Genomic DNA, 21153 nt, shown 5'->3' with positions numbered 1-21153 from the left:
CCTGGAGTGTCTCCATACTGAAGAAAAAGTGAAAATATTTTTTTCCCATGGGATATAGAGGATTTTTTTTTTTTTTACCAGAATGTCAATTTAAATGGTATGTACTGTATATACTTTATGTTGTTAGAAAGAGAGTTAAGGGCTTTGCTCAGTGGCCCAACAGTGGTAGCTTGGTGGTGTCTTCAGATCAGTAACCGTTGGATTTTAACCATGCTGTCTAACTGTTTAGCCATGATTATGCTGTTATATCTTCCTGCAGTTCTGTGTAGTGTTTTGGTGCTGATTGTGGCCTTGTTTGTCTTTTCTTCAGCGTCCTCAGCACTACTGATTTTTCTCCCTGGCTGTGGGAGGTGGACACACAGACGAGTCACGCGTCTTGCTGAGCTGCCTGGAAGCTGAAATTAAACACATACAACTTGCACTCAAACACACACACACTCACACACACACAACCACACACACACACACACACACATTCATGCCCAGAGCTGCTGTCATGGCCCCAGAATTCAGTGCGTCACTCTGGTGAGCGGTGGGGCGAACCAGGCAGAAGACATGTTGGCACGGAGGGACGGGTACCGCACTGAAACTAGCTGTAGTAACCATGGAAACGGTGTGGAGGAGCTTGGCCTGTGTTGGGGTCATCGCCATGGTAACCGCTGGAGTGACAGCAAGCGCCTTTGCTCAGGAGGGTCAAGGTAATGATTGTCAACTGTGTTTGCTACTAAATGGGAAATTATCTCATTTATTTACAAACAAATAAAATGGTGTAAATGGTGTAAAAATACTACTTAGTACTTGTTACATGATACAATGATTCAGTGTTATCATTATTATTAAAATGTGACTTTTTTGTTTGAGAAATCAGCATATACACAGTAATCTATTTTAATATCTGTGACAGTGGGACTAAAGGATTGGTGATGAAATGAAGTCCTTTTTTTATATCTTGCATATCATTGTTGATAGCTTATTAACTTAGAAACCATAAAGTAAAAGAGTTATACACTCTTTTTTCATCAACTGTCACCATGTTGCTGCTTTTTTGTGCGTCAGGAAATATTATGTAGTAAACTGCAGTATGACCCATCAACCCATCAAAAGTGCAGTCAAAGCAGTTGTGTTATTGGTCGATATTGCAGAAGTCAACAAATCAGAATTTTTTTGCAAAGTTTTCCAGTGATATTTATTCACACTGGATGTCTGCAATGCGAAATCACTGACTGTGCCCAATTCCATTGAACAGTGCTGACCAAAATCTACTGTGAAATGGCCTTAAAGGAAAAGTCTACCCTGAAACAAATTCATTTATATCCGTTTATATTGAAATGTGATGTGTGTAATGATTCTGCTGCTAATTTGTTGGTTGATGCTATGTTTTCATCACAGGGGGCATTGTTATTGCTAGCGCAGTTACAATGGTGTTTAAAAGGAGAAAATATTTCAGCGGTCTCAAACATAAGTGATAATTGTTGATAATCGTTTCACTCTTAGCTCCTAAAATCAAACAAAAAAATCCACGAACCTCACTTCTTTATTCATTTTCAGCGACGTTTAATGTCCTGTTAATGTGTAATCCAACATATACAGTAAGAAAAGTTGGACTCAAAGATTCAGAATGTAAATAAATATTCAGTAAATAAAGTATCACTTCATTACTGTAAATGTGTTTATAGTAGTATTTACTTTAGTGTCAATAACCGCAGTCCTATTATTTGGTTAAATCTATAACATTGACTGTATAGTTCTCTGTTTTGAGAAAGTAAGTACAGCATGAACTCATGATCACTAATGCTAGCTGGCTAGCTTGTTGCTAACACAGACACCCTTTCATGGAGGTGTCCATATTTTGTACCACTTTGTAGCTGGAACGCATCAAAAATTACTTGTGATATTTGTGTGAACAGAGAGTCTGTAGTATATAATATTTAATGAAATAACATTTTTGTTGTGAAATCAGGCTTTTGGTCCATTATTTTTTCTAATTTAAACAAGTAAGGGGACAAATATGTAGACATGGCATGGTTGGCATTCGAGTTCTGTTTTTACTTCCATATTCTTTGTCCTTTAAATAGCTAATGAGGTTAGCCATCATGCTACCAGCATTGTGTCATGTAGCGGTTAATAAAGAGCTGCACTGAGTGTGTGTGTAACCTAAGGCTCAGACAGGCATTTCATGGTTTTATAACTTAAGCGTGCGATGGTTCCCCACGAGACGGACAAAAACAGAGACAGGATTGCACACAGAGTTATGAATAGGCTCGTCTGGAGCTATGGACAGGAGTCCTGTGGTTACGGTGGCCTCCGTTCAAGAAAGAAAGACTTTCTAAACCTGACACGCAGATATGCATACGCTCTTCCACGAGCCTGGGATCAGCCGTGACTGGATACAGCTGTTGGACATCTGAAAGAGAGAGAGAGAGAGAGAGAGAGAGGGCCAGACACGCAGACAGACAGACAGACAGACAGGCAGACAGACAAGCAGGCAGACAGACAAGCAGGCAGACAGATGGCTGCTGTTTTCCTTGCTTTCTCCAGGAACAGTGAGTCATATTCATCAAGTGTTCCCGAGTAAAAGTAGTGATTTAGGATCAGCTCCTTTCTTTTTCCAGACAAGTGTACTTACTGTGAGGAGAAATGCAAAAATTATACTAAGCGTGTTATAAATATGCAGAAAATATTTGTAGCCAGGTAAAAATAGAAATTATTAGCACTCAATTTAGTCATTTTTTCCAATTCCCACCCTGTAGCTCAGTCTCGCTTTATCACACGTCTGAGATTCAGACTTCCTGCTAGTGACCCTAGCTAGCAATATGTACACTATATCCTAGTTAGTCTAATATTAGCTAACTTGCTAACAACCTTGGGTACTGATTTATAAACTGCAGTATTTAGCCTTATGTTACACTGCAGTTTACACTATAGCATGGTTTGTTGAATGTTAGCTAGTGGCTACTGGGTTACACTATTTCAAAGTTAGCTACTCCTGTTTACTAGTTTACATTATATAATAGTTACCCTAATGTTAGCTAAATTGCTAATAGCCCTGTCTACTGGTTTACAATATATAATAGGCTGATGTTAGCTACTTTTCTAATGACCTTGGTTACTAGTTTACACCATATCATAGTTAGTCGAATATTAGCTAACCTGCTAGTGACTCTGGCTACTAGTTTACACTCATAGTTAGCTGAATGTTAGCTAGTTTGCTACCAACCTTGGTTACTGCTTTACCCAGTGTCATCGATAGTCGAATGTTAGCTAACCTGCTAGTGATTCTGGCTACTAGTTTACACTCATAGTTAGCTGAATGTTAGCTAGTTTGCTACCAACCTTGGTTACTGCTTTACCCAGTGTCATAGATAGTTTAATGCTAGCTAACCTGCTAGTGACCCTGGCTACAGTTATACACAATATCATATTTAATTGAATGTGAGATAACTTGCTAGCAACCCTGGCTACTTGTTTACACTATGAGTAGTATCATAAGTAGTCTAATGTTAGCTTACTTGCTAGCAACCCTGGCTATATTATTTTACACAATATCATAGAGTAAATACTGTGAAGAAAACTTTTTCTTTGGTGTCGTTGACTAACTACCACCGGCTACCGAATAAATATTACAACTTATTTAAAGCTATGAACAGAGGAATATTTTACAAAATGACATTATGGAGACATCTTTCCAATTAAGAAGCTGCATATGATGTGATTGAGATGTGTAGTGGCAGCAATGTCTTGGTTGTGTGTGCGCTATGAGGGCATAACAGTTAGCCTGTAGTTAGCTAGCTTGCTATGGAGCTTATCTTTGGTTCATTCAGTGTATTAGCGTAATGTTAGCTAGTTTGCTATGGAGCCTAGCTCTGTTTCACACAGCTTAGTGATATGTAGCTTTTTATAGAGCTTGGCTTTGCTTTACACAGTGCAATAGCCTAAAGTTAGCTAGCTTGCCTGTGTTATTACAAGCTAGTTGGCTTAGCTCATGTTGCTAGATAAGACATAAATGAACGAATGAGTTCATATTTATCCAGGGGTATGTACATTTGCAAAAAGTTATAAAACAACAACAACAACAACAAACCTGCTTGATGGTGTTATGTGAAATGACTTATGTTGTCTACTACAGATAAATTTTAATGCTAAAATGAACATTACACCAGAGTAGGCTAACTAGCTACACAACTAACTTGTTCATGTGGGCTTTAGTTTTTTGTTTTTTTGTTGTTTTTTTTTCCCCTTTGGACTTCTTCTGGACTTTTTGGCCTTTTTGGAAAAAAGTCTTTTTGGACTTTTGCCTGCCAAGTTTAATTCTAGCTTGTGTAAAATGGGGTTTTCCAAGTAAGTCTTTTCAAGAGCTTTACTAGCTAAACCAACTAGGCAAACATATACATTTAAAAGCAGATATACCCACAGTGCTGTCGTTTGAACCCTGCACCTCCTTTGAATTTTTTTTTCTTTTTTTTTCTTTTCGTTACAGTTAGTCCGCTGAAGTTTATCAGCTTGCCCATGTGTTCCTTTCACATTCAGGATCAGAATGGCCCGGATCTTTGACTAATTCTCCTTCCTCAGCAAAAAGAGCCTCTAATCAAATTTCCCTTTATTTTCCACTTCCACGTTTAATTAAGGGCTTTTTCCCTTTCAGGCCCTGTAATGTAAACTAAAGTGAGTGTGTTTGAATCAAAGGTGAGTGCTTTTAGTGTTTTATGGGCCTCTCTGTCTGTTGATTTTATGGGAGAATAATGGGGGTATCCTGCATCTCCCCTGGGCCTCGTCACAGAGATTAGAGGAAAGATCAAAAGCCTTTAATAAATAAATGGGCTTCCCTATGTGAGCAGGGAGAGGCCTTTCCGTTCATTGTAGTTGAATGTTTAGTTAAGAGAGCGTTATGGGTGTGTGGTGGTAGTGGTGGTGGTGGTGGTCCGGAAGCTAGGTGTGTGTTAACGTCTTTTAATGAGGGGAAGTTGTATGGTTATGGATAATATTTTTTATTGTAGTTGGCTGGTTTATGTGATTGGTGGAATTCACAAGCTCAATTAGATCATGTGGAACTGGAGGGTTCCTGCTCTCTGGTGGCCCTTGACCTCATTTTGCTTCAGGAAATTGCTCTGTGTAAAGTGCTCAAGGTGAAAGTGACTAAATATATAAAAACACGTATAGAATTGCGACCTCTTATAGATCACTTGTGTACAATTAAAATAATTTTATTCTGCCAACAGTTCTGAATTTGAGATTAATATTATACTTTAGATGATACTGATTCTTTTTTTTTGACCAGGCTCTTATGTGTATAATTTTATAGCAATTCCTGATTTCTTAAATTCCTGATTCTGATTAGTCAGTAGGTGTTGATTCATTTTCTAGAACAGCAGCTCTGACAGTAGTGCCACAGGTCTATATTAATGTGCTCGTTCTGCTACATTGTCTTAGGGATTTGTGTAGCAGATGCTCCACAGAAATGGATTAAAAACATGTAATTGTTGATATGGTGTTTACTTTTTAGAATTTTTGGAAGGAGTCTCCAGTGTCAGCACTTTGCAAAACTCAGAGGTAAAGCTCTAAGTTTTCTGACACTGGAATGTCTCCAGGATAGAGGAGTTTACGGTTTCTTGTTAACATTACAAGGTGCAAAGTTTTTTCTTGCTAACTTCACGAAATAGAAAAAAGAGTGGTGAAGGAACGACAGTTTATAAATGCTATAACACAAGTTATATTATGTAATGGATACATTTTTATCCTGTATAAGAACATTTGTGCTCAATAATTGTCAGAACTTAGTGTTAGTGCAATCTAAGCAGAACTAAGGTACTATAATTTTCTGGAATTGTAAAAGCTTTCTAATATAAACTTTAGGAAGTCAATTAGAATTCACAGTGTACAGATATAAAGTGGCAGTGTAATTTATATAACACAGAAAGACTGTGTTCACTGCACTGTATTTAACCCTCAGGGGAGCTACACTACTCCACCTGGTCTATTCCCTGTCATTACACTGAAAAACAGATGACAAAGAGAATGGAAGGGGGACTAGTGATGAATAAGCATGTCTTTAATAAAGAAATTAATGTTGCTTTGGATCAAAATGGTGCTTCCAGATGAAATTAATGAAGCAATCTGAGCATTAGGTCAGATATGAGCTCAGTGACGGTCACGCTTGGTCTCCCCACCACAGAGGTGCTGAAAACCCAATGAAACCACATGTTAAAACTTGAAGCAGATCTAATCAGATCAGGATGGCCTGTTCTGGTTAGATTATTACAGGCCGAAGACATGTTTTCAACATGAGCTCTGAGTCGTGATCCTTTATGAATTGTGACATGAAAGTGAGCTAATGTCATCACTTTCTTTCGGTTTGTGTTTAAAGCACATTAACAGGCTGCTTAAGTGGTTTAAATAGGAATGAGGCAATACAGAGGCACATCTGGACCAAGCAGATGTTGAAGGATAGTGAAGACCTGTTCCTAATATGGAGTACCAAAGGGTACAATTATAGGAACAAACATGTTTTCTCTAAACTCTAAAATTTTACATATTAGCACACATTGTATATCATTCTATATCAGGCTTAAGAAGTGGAATTTTTTTCAATATGTGTTTTAGACTTTCCTGTGAAATCCAAAGCTTGGTCTATAGCTACATTAATGGTCAATGGCCATGTTCTATAAATTTCTTCACTGGGCAGATGATTCAGCCAAGACAGACAGTTGACCATTATACATCCCTGTTAGCCAATCAGAGGAATAAATATTCCATTGAATACCTTGAGGACACTGGATGTTAGTCTGTAGCAGTTATCCTTCTCTAGCTTGGGCACAAATTGTGAAAATGGCTTCCAATTATTTTTATTAGTTCTTTAAATTTTTAGTGCTGGAACGTATGGTAGTGAGGGGCAGGACATCAGTGAGTTCTTTATTCCACAAATGCACAAAATTTATAGTCCATATTGTAGGTCAAAGAACAGTTAGACAACAATAAACTGGGTTAATCCATATTAAAAGTCGAAAACAAGAACGAGTGAAAAAAGCAGACTTACACCGAAACAGGAAAACAAGGACGACAGACGACAGAAAAATGCACAGTACGATTAGGTAATGAGACAAAGAAACAGCAGTATAAGAAGCCAAACTAATTAGGGGCTAAACACAGAACAGGCGCACACATCTGGGGAACAAACCAATAACAGGACAGCATCACATGCTGAGAGGGCGAATTCATGACAATTGCGATCTATCCAAATTGGTGTCAAATTATTTACATTTTTCAAATTCTGTACTTCTTTATGTGCTGTGTCTATTTCTTAAACGTCTTTCGAATCAAATGTTTCTTTCTATATCCTGTGAATTATAATCTCAATGTATGATAATAATTTACTGTGATACTCAGCACAGTAATAAATAATTCCCTTCACCAACACCAAATTACAAAATCCAACTGCTGACATTGTTTTGTATTTTTTGGTAGTTTTGAATTGGTGATATTTATTACTATTATTATTATTATTATCACTGAATTGGCTTATTACATTGGCATGCTTAGCCTGTGGCTATTTTCATCAAGGTATGAGTAGCAAAACAATAAAAATCAGTCCCTGATGTCTTTTTTTTTTTTTTTTTACACCCTTCCTTCATGTGCTTCATGTACTGTGTGCTTCATATATCTATCAGATACCTATCACGTATCAACAAGAACCAGTGAAAATGTAAATCTGGACATCTAATCATAGTTAGCTAATAGCTAACAGAAACAGATATACCTAAAAGTTGTTTTAACCATATTGCCATGAAATCTGTAGATCTCGCCACTTCCAAATCCTAGTTTAACCCCTGAGTGTACTATATCACCAAGTTACAAGTCAAACTATAAAGATATGCCCATACAGCCAGTAAGGCTTAGACGTCTAAGGTCTTCTAAGGTTCTTTGTAAAATGTCTCACTGTGAAACACTATGTACAGCATGAAATAAAAAAAATTATCCGATTTTCTGGAGAGTTTCTGATATAGGCTTTGACATTTTTTCCACTTCTACAGCATGGATAGCTTGATCTTGGATCACTCCAGAGCTGAGAATACAAACACTACACACATTTTCTCTGCAAGTCAAGAGATTTTACAAAGCCTTAACAAGTCAGGCCTTGGAGAGCTCACACTGCCTTTGTCCATTTTGTTCTGCTTCCCGAAAGAAGAATTTTCTGGTTGTCCTGTTCAGGACTTATTTTAAACTGGCTCTGATGAGTGAGCACAAGCCAACGTCTTTATTTCATTCCAGAGCCAGTGGATAGCATGTTAGCATCTACACCCATTAAGGAAAGCAACGAGTTGGGCAGCTGGGGGTTTCAGAGGTGACCTCACCCATTGGTGCTAAGCATGCACTATTTATAGAGTAACTCAATGGAGAGCAGGAAGTATACAATTTCAGGGTTTCTGTGGAAACAGTTAACTCTCAGACCTTTGGACAGTTAGCTGTGGACTCTGACGCATGTGGTTAAGTTCGTATTGGTAATTGCTAAGTAGACTGCCAAATGCCAGAAACACCACTCAGATGCTCAGGTTTTATTTCTATATGGATTTAGTCATATCTGTTGAGTGCTTGATTCTGACTGGTCAGAAACTGTTGATTACTTTCTCTGACAGAAGTCACAGGTTTATATTAATGCTCCAATTCTAATATGTTGGAAGTATGATGGACGCTTCAAATAAATGGATTTTAAAAATGTGTGCAATTGCTGATGTGGTGAAGTTTTCTGTAAAGAGCCGTTTATTTAACATTTATGGAAGGAGTCCCCAGTGTCAGTGCTATCAGAGCTATAAATAAGTTTTCTGACATGGGACAAATGATCTTAGCAAGTAAAAATCTTAAATATATTATATATTATAAATATATATATAAATATATTATATTAAATCTAATATTTCTTATTATTAGTTTATGACAAAACATTTATAAGATCATAAATCCTGCTTCTAGATGTTTTCTCATTTCAAGTGTTTTGTTTTCAATTATTTTAAGAATTTTTTCTAGAAAATAGCAAAATTATCTGTCAATAGAACAGCACAATTTCAGCTTGTTATTAGAGAACATCTAGAAATAGGCTTACTATACATATAAATTTACTCCTGCTGTTATTCCACTGATCTCCTACTTGTTCCTGTTCATCTCCAGCTGCATTCCTCTCCACTCTGGCTCACTATGAGATCGCCGTCCCGATCCGCGTTGGCCCTCGAGGCGAGTCGCTGTACGATGGCGAGGCCTCAGACAGGCACAGACGGCATCGGCGGAGCACCGAGACGAAACAGGAGGTTCCTGAGCCGCAGCTTTATTACCAGCTGTCCACACCAAGCACCAGCCTCTTCCTGAACCTCACGCTGCAGAGCGGCCTTCTGTCCCGCAAGTTCCGCGTCGAGTACTGGAGGAAGGGCAGACTGGCGTGGAGTCACCCATACTCCTCCAGCTGCCAGTATGTGGGGCATCTGCAGCACCAGCCCCAGTCCAGCACTGTGGCCCTCAGTAACTGCAATGGCCTGGTAAGAACTTGCATAGGTGTGAGTCGTATCTTGAATCCAGTATGTTTGTAAAACTTTTCAGTCATCAAGCTAATGCACTTGTGCTATCATTTCTATATCATAACACAAGATAATCCACTTTGACTTTTTAATACTAAACCAGTCCTGCACTGTTCAGTTTGTATAAAACTGTTCAGTTTGTTGTCTTAAACTGTCTTACATTCAACTTTTGGACCATTTTACCATTTTCTTCCCAATTTGGTCAGCTGCCAGTTCCCACCACTTCCCTTGAGCTCAGTGTTCTGGGATATTCTCCAGATATACCACAACCCTAACCAGAATGAATAAATAAGGCCACCTCTTGTTGCTCCAGGATTAGTTCCTCGCTTCTCTGACCGGCCTTTATGCTAAGTTTTGTCAGTGTTTTGGTTCAAAAATTTTAAGAGTAAAGAAGCCACATAGCAAATGATGAAAAAAATGCATAAAAGCCAATGTGACTGGTTTAAACTGAGTTGCATACATTCAGCGTGGAACTGGAACGTTTGATTTCATGCACTTTTTGCTGGTTAAATAGGATGCGTCTAAAACCTTTATTTCAACTGCCTGTCTTCTTATAGCCCTAGTGAAAACTAAAATCAGGTCACTTTGAGTATTTCTGAACCTTATGCTGCAGGACTGATAGTAAATTCTCCACTTGACTTCTTGCTTGACTTCTTGCTAAGGGGTCATGATTTGTGACCTACCCACCTGGTATGACTCAAACCCTGCACACTACAGTTGGGATGTAGCGTAACAAACCACACGGCTCCTGAAGCACCTAATAATTGCTGCTTAGAGTTGAACCAGGTGTGTTGAGGGTGTTAAACACTAAAGCATCACTTAATGTTTCCGAATCCGGTCCCAGGGGAACTCAGCACTTCACGACTTTACGCTTCAGTGTTTTCCCGACTCTAACACAGCTCGCTCATTTCATCAAAGCTCTGTTTGCAGACGGCATACTGCAGGTTTTCTTAGATTTTCTTCGATAAGTATGATTATATTAGCTAGCTAGGTTGTGAACAATTGAATATGACTGAGTATGACCTAAAACTCCCTCAAAAATTCTGTGTGATTAGATCATGTTAGCTAGCTTTCTAGCATTAGCAGTGAAGATATTAACTAACTGGCTAGAATTAGCAGTGAAGAATGACCTTTTTTAAATATATGAAAGTCTTCTGTCTGCATAGCTCAGGTTTACTAGCTGCCTAACATTTGTTATAACATTAGAATTATAAAATTTGTGAACCTGATGTTAAAAAATCTTTTGGAAATTCTGTTTGTATAGGTCATGTTAGCTAACTGTCTAGCATTAGCAGTAAAAATTGTAAACATTTGGAATATGACTGAAAAATACCTTGCAAATTCTGTCCGTATAGATTATATTAGCTAGCTGTCAAGCTTTAGCAGCTAGGTGGCAAGTTAGGAGTGAAGATTGACCATTTATAAAAATGACTTCGATGTTGTCTGGCATTAGCAGTAAAGATTGTAAACATTTGTGAATATGATTAAAATATCCTCAGAAACTCTCAACTATCATGTTAGCTTACTGTCTAGCTTTAGCATTTTAAATTGTTAATATTTGTGAATATGACTGAAAAATCCCTCATATATTCTGTCTGGTTAGCTCAAGTTAGCTAAATGTCTAGTATTAACAGGCAAGACTAGACACATTTGTGGATATGAATGAGAAATCTCCCAAAAGTTCTCCCTGTATAGCTCATGTTAGCTAGCTCTCCCAAATTAGCAAGGAAGATTGTAAACATTTGTGAATATAATTGAAAAACCAGTCATAAATTCTATATAGCATATTAGATAGATGTATAGTGTTAGCAAACATTTGTGAATGACTGATAAATCCCTCAAAAACCCTCCCTCTGTCTGTATAGCTCATGTTAGCCAGCATTATTTCTGTATAGCTCATGTTAGCATCCTTGATTATGACTGAAAAATTCCTGTGTAGAGTAGCTGTCTGCCATTAGGGGTTTAGAGTAAACATTTGTTAAAATGACTGAAATATTCTCCAAACATTCTGTCTCTTTGGCTGATATTAACTAGCTGGCTACAGTTGGTAATGAAAATTGACTTCAAAAAATATCTTAAACATTTTGTCTGGTTAGCTCATGTTAGTTAGCTTGCTGCTGTTAGCAGTGACAGAAAAATTCTCCAGAAATCCTGTCAGGTTGCTAGCTAGCTTGCTATATAGGCATATGCATAGATCAGTGCCAATGACTTCCTTCTTCCTATTTAAAGACTTTCCTAAGTGGTCTCAAAGACAATGAAGTAGACTCAAAGTCTATGAATGAAAAGATTTTTGGTTACATCAGCTAAATTCAGCTCAATTCTGCAGTGTAGCTTTTTTTATTTATTTATTTTTTTTTCATGAAAATCTAGCCTAGTGCTAACAACCAAGCAGACATACAACAACATGAGACACGACCAGAAATGTTCGTGTTGGAATCGCTTAAAGTGTCAGTTCAGATTGTCAGCAGCACAACTTCATCAGCCTGACAACACAAGGGCGCTTATTCTTCTCAGTTTTTTATGCGGTATTAAGGACATGTGGTATTAATTACCAACCCTCCTATCCTTGAAACTGTAGCCATCGCTCCTGCAGGATGATATGATGATCTTTTCCATCTTCATCCTTCTCTTGTAAAAGAGAGAGAGAGAGAGAGAGAGAGCACTTTTTGGGGGGGCTGTGATACATACAGCTGTTCTTGTGGCTTCGTACCCGGTGCCAGCTGATTTATTACTTCATTCCACAAACAGGTGTTTTGGATCCTAATGATGGATTTGGTTTCGAGCAGCGTGTTGTGGCATGCTCATTACCGACCTGCGCCAGCAATACACCTGCATAAACAAGAGCCTACAGAGCCAAGACTAATACCCGCTTATTTACACGCACTTAGATCCACTTTCAGCTCGGGTTAATGAGGGACTGAAGGAGAGACACCAGCTACTACTGACACAATGTCCTGGGTATCTATGGGTTTGGTGGAAGCTGCCATACCCTGAATAGGGTTTCAAAGAACTGGGCGATGTGATGATATAATATTGATATTGTGATAAATTATGTCACAGTACACTTTTGTTAGTTATCGTGGGTATGGTGATATACCTGTATAATTTTTTTAATAATTTCTTACATAATTTTTTTTTTACAGTTACAAAGTATTGGGAAGTTTTGTGCTACTTTACTTTTTTTTTTTTTTTTTTTTTTACAAACTAATTGGAAGTAGATGTTAAAATTTTGTACAGTTTTAAATAATTGAAATTGTAAAATGTTAACATTTTTACATTTTTTTACAGACTGATTGTTGATTTGTTGTTAAAATCTTGTATAGTTGTAAATCTGTTTTTTACAATCTCATATTGGAAGCAGTTGGTTTGAAGTTTTGCGCTGTTTTAAATCTCTAAAATTGTAATATGTTAACATTTTACACATTTTTACATTTTTGTCACAAACTGATTATAAGCAGCTGATTTTTGTTAAGATATTCTACTGTTTCAAATCTTTAAAATTGTAAATGGATAATATTTTCTTTTTACAGATTTTTTCTTTCATTTTTCCTCATTTACAGTATTTAATTTTAGTCTCTAAAACATCACTGAAATATTTTTTTTACATTGTTTAATGTAACACTACTTTTTTGCTGGCAGGTTGTTGTATTCAATAATACATACTGTAAATATGTCTTGTTATATGATATTACATAATTTTGTTAGATGATATATAATGATATGATAAGTATAAGTAAGTTATTTTTGTTACATCACTCACCCCTTAGAGATGCCTCGATCAATTGCTTCAAACCAAGTATGAGTACGAGTACATGTTTTTTGGTACTTGTTGATACCGATACCGAAACCAAAATAAGAAAGCTACGTAGTGTTAATCAATCGGGGGTATCATGGAGCATGTTGTTTAGCTCTGTTTATGTTTTCCTGGTTTAAATAGTGGCTATGAAAAGCGCACACATGCATGTTCATGACTCTTCTTTATAACGTTCTTTAGGTTGATTTTACACAAAGTGCATTAATTAGCTACATTAGTTACTTCGAATCGAATAAATTCTTTTGATTATGCCAGAATCCCTCGTTGTCAATAATCGACAATGGCTGATGATCAAGATTGTTGTCTGTAGACATTTTTTTTCTCTCCGAGCCAGCTTTTGCTGTTGTTGCGTGCTGCTAGCAATGAGTTCCTCTTGCTGAGTTTTATGTTTACGATGTTTTATGAGGTACTTGTAGGAAGATGCTGTAGTTCCGGTGTGATAGTTTCACAGTGTGCTTTGCTATAATTGCTATAATATCATTAATCGTGAAATACATCCTGATTGCTGTCATCTGTTCATTATCGTGACAATGTACAATGATTACATCACACAGTATCAACTGAAATCAGATGTTGGTATTAGAGCATTTTTTACGGGCAACACAGGTGTGAGGTTAAAGAGCACTGGGACATAAAATATTTTAAGTAATGATACTAATGATATGTCCACCATATGGCTGGGGACTGAAAGTAACAAGCTAAAAAGAGGTCCATTTTGATTGTAGGTTGTCTTTAAGACATTTCTCATTTATGTGGGATTCATTTGCAGGGTTAATATTTGACTCCTTGTCTCTTGCAGCAGGGGGTGATCGTAGCTAGTGGAGAGGAATACCTCATTGAACCTTTGGTTTCTGCTGAAAACCAGACAAGTATGGATGGGAAAGAAGAGCGCCCCCATGTAGTGTACAAGAGATCGTCTCTGCGACATCTCTACATGGACCAGTCCTGTGGAGTCATCGGTAAGATAGCAATTCTTATAAATGCTGAAGAATGCGAAGAATACCGAGTCCAATTATTGATATGATGTTGTTTAAGAAACTCAGTGAAGCTGTTGTTGCTATCAGCATGAAAGAGTAAAGCATGTTTTTTTTGTTTCAGATGAGAAACCAAGCAAAAGCTTCGATTGGTGGCAGAGAACGATTAAACCGCCCAACCAGATGGGCCGTGGCCAGCTGCCACTGAAACGCTCGGTTAGCCGCGAGCGCTATGTAGAGACACTGGTGGTGGCTGATAAGATGATGGTGTCATACCACGGGAGGCGTGACATCGAGCAGTACATTCTGGCTGTCATGAATATTGTAAGTTTAAAATCTCCTGGTTCCATGAAAACAGTGTTGCCAACTAGATTTAGCTACTTTATAGACTCCTTTACCTTTAAGTCTAGCTGTAGATCCCTAGCGAACATACCACAGAGGTGACAGTGGCAAGAATAAACTCCCTAAGACGACTTGAGGAAGAAACCTTGAGAGGAACCAGACTCAAAATGGAAGCTTCTTCTGGGTGACACCGGATAGTGTAATTATAAATCATTACAGTATACAGGTGTAGAAGAGTAAAGACAAACGGTACTGAGTGTGTTTACAGGAATTTCAGTAGTGAATAAGAGTTCTGGGATTAGCACAGGACAATTTTTATGATTACAGCAGCAGCTCTTAGCTACAAATCTGCAGTATCCAGCTGAGATTAAACACTGAAGCAAGACTGAGAACTATTTTTGAGACGTACAGATCTTTAGGGTATCCTATATTTCAGCTAATAAAATCTCTTTTTTTTAGAGAAAGCTGTTTAGCTTTTCAGTAATCCCAGACCTTCACTGCAAAGTTGAGTGTTTTCCCTAATCTAATAACATTCATTCAGTTTATGATTGCCAAAATGATTAGCTGAAGATTTGAATCAGTGAACGTCTTGTTAAATTTGAGGTCAACTAAACTGTATACTATAATGGTTCAGTTTTTACAACAGACTGTAAAGAGCTTCAAGTGTCGGAGTTTATAGCGAGGTCAGCGACCTTTACATATTACAGAGGGGTAAAGAGAGTGAGAGAGACACACACAGGGAGACATACGGAGGGAGACAGAAAGACAGAGATGGAGAGACAGCGAGAGAGAGAGACAGAGAGATGGCTCTTTTTAAAGACTGGTCTTTTCTTGTTTCCCTGGAGGTCAGGTTGCCAAACTGTTCCAGGATTCTAGCCTGGGGAACGCAGTGAACATCGTGGTGACTCGACTGATCCTACTAATGGAGGACCAGGTAACTCACAGACACACACACACACACACACACACACACACCATGATTCAGTTCACTGTATGATAGTTCCATGAAACTTGATGAATAATGAATGATATTTTGAATAATAATAATAACATTAATTGAATAACACATTGTACAGAAGTGATTGCTAGGACTAATGTGCCGTGACAGGCTAGGTAGCGTTAAGTAGCGATAGGTAGCTAACTGGCTAATCAATCTCAAGAGTCAATTCATTTTGATTACAGGGAATGCTGGAAGATTTATGATACGCTCAAACCAATGAGATGGCATAAGATTTTTATATAAGAAGTATAAGTATAGTATACTGCTTTGAAGAAAAAAAAACAATTATCGTTATGGTCCAGCTGATTGAGACTGTTGTATCTTTTTTTAACCTTATTTTGGAATGTTATTATTTTGTATTGATTGATAGATCTACCATAAAGTGTTCTTTAGATATAAAGTGTTGGTTGACATTCAAAAACCACTACACAATTCAGTCATTTACTGTTAGTTAGTTTATAAGTGTGGAATAAAACACAACAGGGAGTGCTGTCAGAGGAAAACAATCCACGACGGGTGGTGTGATACAGCCTGATATGAAGTGGAGTAGATGTTACCTCTCCGAAGTGCAGGTATGGCTATGGGAATGTGGACACCTGACCAGTTCTTCCCGAAACTGTTGCCACAAAGTTGGAAGCACACAAATGTACAGAATGTCTCTGTATGCTGTAGCATTACAGTTTCCCTTCACTGGAACTTTCCCTTCACAGCATGACAATGCGCCTGTGCACAAAGCGAGCTCCATGACGACATGGTGTGTTAAGGTTGGAGTGGAAGAACTCGAGTGTCCTGCACAGAGCCCTGACCTCAACTCCACTGAACACCTTTGGGATGAACTGGAATGCTGACTGAACCCCAGACCTCCTCACCAACATTCACACATAATGCTCTTATGTGTGAATGAACACAAATCCCCACAGCCACGCTCCAAAATCTAGTGGAAAGCCTTCCCAGAAGAGTGGAGCTTATTATAACAGCAAAAATAAATCTGGAATGGGATGTTCAGCAGACACATATGGGTGTGATGGTCAGGTGTCCACAATCTATACATGCTTATACAAGGCATTATGCAATATATAAGGTAGTGTGTATATGACACATTATAAATACATTCATAATGCATTATGAAAACATTCTTTTCTTACCCAGGGGGGCAACAGAACAAGAGAAGGAATAATTAAAAATATGTAACTATTAGTTATACATTAATGAGACTTGGACATGAGATTAAACACCCGCAACTGTGGATAGTAAAGAATCCCTTTCGAATCTTAAGGGTCGTGATCAGCAGGCGCTCCATGGGACAAACTCAGAGATAAGAATGAATCATTGGTGTCGTTTAGGATGGACACACACTGCTCCCCGCTCAGCCCTCGGACTCAGGGAAGCTTAACGAATACATTCCCTGGTGTTTATGCCCCACTCAAAGAGCTTCTTGTTTGTTAATTCGTGGACTTAGTGTCCTTCCTGTGTTGAGTCGCTCCAGACAGTCTCGTGTGTTTGCTGTTCTGCTGTACTTGGTGCACTCATGACTGCAGTTGCTGTTGTGTGTGTAAAATGTGTGTAAAAGCCAATGAATAAGTGCATTAAAACATTTATGTATGGCGACAGGACGACGGGTGTGGTTTGTGCTAAAGCTGCTCTCTCTCTCTCAATCTCTCTCTCTCTCTCTGAATGCAAACTACAAATCAGTCTGCTGGATTCATAAACCTGTCTGGTTGTGTGTGTGTGTGTGTGTGTGTGTGTGTGTGTGTTTAGCTTTGAGGAGAGAGAGGCACAGGAAAACAAGAAGGGGAACATATAGAGTCAGAAACACACACGAGCAAAGTCATTTATTTAATAATGTGTCTGAGTTATAGTATGTAAGGAATAAAACACTTCAATCAATCAATTTTTACCCATTTTTAGTTACATTTAATGTTGTGGAATGCCCTTGAAATAAGTTATCACTTACATTATGGCAGTTTGAAACAGTCATTGCTTCACCAGCCTCTCTTTTTTCCCCTTTTTGAAGTTAATAAGACAAAAAAAAGTGTCTTGAGGTTTCAGTTTTTTCCTAATAATTATCACAGAACGTTGACACTGGAGACTCCTTCCATAAATGTTAAATAAACATCTCCTTAGAGAAAACTTTCATATTCATAATTACACACATTTTTTTAAAAAAATCTGTTTACCTGGATTGTCTGAATGAGCTGTTACTATAGAAACGATAATGCTTTAGAATCAATGCATTAATATAAACCTGTGATTTGCAGCTGCACTACTGTCAGAGCTGCTGTTATAGAAAATTAATTAACACCTTCTGACCAATCAGAATCCAGAATGGTACATGTATGGGGGCATTTCAGACGTAAAATACACACACCCACAAACACACACACACATAGGAACAAACAGCAGGGAACGATGGGAGAGATGATTATGGGTTATGTCAGTGTGCATTCCCAGGTTACGAGTGTGACCGAACCCTGACCAGTAAAACTGCCAGTAAGGAATGATTGTGAGAAAATAAGAGGCAAGGAGAGGCAGGACACAAGGAGAGAGTGAGAAAGAGAGAGCGAGAGAGAGAGAGAAAGAAAGAAAGCAGCTGTGAATGTGTTAATGGTTTTTTTAATCCAAAAATAGAAATGTCATGACCCAGTCATCACTCTTTAGATATTGTAATGTCGTGAGCTAAATATACAGCATTGACTTGTTACTTTAATAAAATATTATATTGCATCTGTGACTAACTGTGAGGTTCCTGGAGTGATTATATCATTTCTTATATCGCAGATGGAATTCTCATTTTCTCTAATGACATGAAAATCGTCACACATTTGTATTTAATGGATATTATTGATTATGTTATCCTCGCATGCAACCTTAATCTGCTGTGTCACACTGAATGAAAGCATGTCAGTTACTGGAAGCTTCATTTAAAGCATTATGAATTTACATGACTGTGGTAGACTCTCTTTTCCTGCAAAGGTAATAAATCTCCAGTGAGCATGTTTTAATAATTGACCACCAATTGGAGCTTACAGCACCAAATAATATTTTCAACATTTACAGAAATCATGGAGACCAAACATGTCTTGAGGTCAGTTATATCATTTCATGTGTTATCTATTCTTTGTGTTCTTATTCTTTTATCCACAGCCAACTCTGGAGATCAACCACCATGCGGGGAAGTCTTTAGACAGTTTCTGTAAGTGGCAGAAATCCATCCAGCAGAGCAACGGCCATGGCAACGCCATCCCTGAAAACGGCATCGCACCCCACGACACGGCCGTCCTCATCACGAGGTCAGAGCACACACACACACACACACACACACACACAGGGAAGGAGCTGAACTGTTATAGACACTTTAACTGGTTAACTGAATATTTGTTCTCTCACATGTCTCAATTTGTGCCAAAGGGGAGTTTGAATCTGTTTATCTCAGCCTTGCGTTTGGCAAAAAAAAAAAAAACACTCTGGATCATTGCACACATACACACGCAAAAACACATACACATACACACATACCAGCACAGCTGTCTGAAATCTTGTTGCGTTTAGCCAAGCCTAAGGGAGAGCTTCAGCATGGAAACACTCAAGCATCAGGGATGGAGTCATTTAGGACAACAAGCGATTTACAGAAAACAGTCCTTCAGCTTTTGATACTGTATGTGCGTATGTTCGTGTGTGTGTTTTATCTAAAGAACGAGAATGCGTCTGGGAAAGAGTGCCGTTAGCGTTCCTCACTTCCTGTTATTGTCCTGTCTGGGAGATGAGCTTCAGGACATTGTACAGTCTTAACCCTTGGTTTGCTTCGAGTGCTTTTTTTCAGGTTTTGTGTATGCTCAAGTTTTATTGTGTTGTGCTCTAGATATGACATCTGCATCTACAAGAACAAGCCGTGTGGGACACTCGGTAAGACTCAGTGCAGAACGATGACAGACTCTTATTCTCATTAAATTACATTACAATCATTTCAAAATCAAACATATTTCATGTATATGAATAAATATGTAAAAATTCAATTTAAGAAAAAGTTTATTTAAAAACATATACACAATTTCACCTTTACCCTATATGTCGTCGATCGTCCTGGACATGTTTGCTGTCCAGTGTTCTCTTTCCTAGCTTTGCACTTGTGAAGCAAGACTAAATAAAGTCTATCTCACCCAAAATCTTTTCCATAAGTATATGCTCAAATATCCATAGTCTTGCTTTATATGACATTCTTAACATACTAGTCTGTTAATCAAATTAAATATTCATTCATTCAGTCATCTGCAGTAAGCGATTTATCCTGGTCAGGGTCACGGTGGATCAGGAGCCTATCCCGAAAAGGCTGGGCACGTAGCCGCAATACACCATAGACGCCATTTCATCCCACACACACATTCGCACACACCCCGTTTTAAATGTATGATTAAAATAGATAGATTTTAAAATAGCCATTGCAATCTGAAGTGAAACTGTATTATGATTCACATCACTTCCTGCTACAACTGGTACAACATTGTAAGAAAATTATCCTGGTGGTCCAAAATGGCCGCCTCCGTAACGCTACAGCATTTAACTACATGATGAAGTTTCGTTCATGTTTAAAAATCACAGTAAGTCTCACTTTGAAACAGGCTTCTATTACAAGTTAGCTACATTAACCTTGTAATTCCAGTTCAAAACTAAAGAAGCAAACATGAAACACTAAACATATCTTGGCTGATTGACTACATATGGGAACTGTAGAGTGAGTGGTAGGTCATGATTTATTCCAGATCAGTACTACTTACCGTTATGACTAATCCCCATATTGTAATAATTGTGTAATAGTGTAATAATACAAACAAGTATAATGTGTTGTGTTAGACAGAGTTTAAACCTGGTAGCTTGTAGGAAGAGTGTAATGCTGGATGTCTTTAGAACCTTCAGTAGCCTCTGTGTCTGTGTGTGTGTGTGTGTGTGTGTGTCAGGCCTGGCCCCGGTTGGTGGAATGTGTGAGCCGGAGAGAAGCTGCAGTATAAATGAAGACATCGGTCTGGCCACGGCATTCACCATCGCTCACGAGATTGGACACACGTGAGTCTCATCTCCCAACAGCATTTTTGCTTCTCCTCTCCATTTTTCTGGCTCTTCCTCGTGCCAGCTCTCTCTCCTCGTTGTCCCTGCTCAGAGCTTAGTCTCTAGCGAACGGTTTGTTCCAGTATATTGAAGAGATACGTAACTAGTGTGTACTGATTTACTGATTGTGACAGTTCCAATGCTAAGCCATTCTAAAGCTGACACGAAATCTCAGACGGGTTGTAGCGGAGACTCTAAATACTAGTAAGCAAGTATTAAGGTGTTTGTAATACACCTTCATCAACTTCCTCTCATGGTTTTAAAGTGTCACATCACACGTGTGGCCACTTGCAGAACAAATCAAGGCATGTGTATCAGGGAGTGTATTATTCAACATGAACCTGATTGACCTTAGCGTTGATTTAT

The 21153-nt window shown here is 38.2% G+C and overlaps 1 protein-coding gene across 1 annotated transcript in view; it reads left to right on the top strand.

Moving 5' to 3' along the window:
• Window positions 1–21153, top strand: part of adamts10 (ADAM metallopeptidase with thrombospondin type 1 motif, 10) — a 63743-nt gene that overhangs the window by 9386 nt on the left and 33204 nt on the right. The window contains exons 2-9 of the mRNA XM_026928079.3: window positions 311–698; window positions 9157–9518; window positions 14171–14330; window positions 14470–14669; window positions 15538–15621; window positions 18832–18977; window positions 19547–19590; window positions 20640–20745. Of these exons, the coding sequence (XP_026783880.1) occupies window positions 605–698; window positions 9157–9518; window positions 14171–14330; window positions 14470–14669; window positions 15538–15621; window positions 18832–18977; window positions 19547–19590; window positions 20640–20745 (1196 nt within the window). The 5' untranslated portion in view covers window positions 311–604. The remainder of the gene's footprint in view (window positions 1–310; window positions 699–9156; window positions 9519–14170; window positions 14331–14469; window positions 14670–15537; window positions 15622–18831; window positions 18978–19546; window positions 19591–20639; window positions 20746–21153) is intronic.

This window comes from Pangasianodon hypophthalmus, chromosome 8, assembly GCF_027358585.1.
Source record: "Pangasianodon hypophthalmus isolate fPanHyp1 chromosome 8, fPanHyp1.pri, whole genome shotgun sequence".
NCBI lineage: Eukaryota > Metazoa > Chordata > Actinopteri > Siluriformes > Pangasiidae > Pangasianodon > Pangasianodon hypophthalmus.
This window is presented reverse-complemented; position numbering and strand designations above follow the sequence as displayed.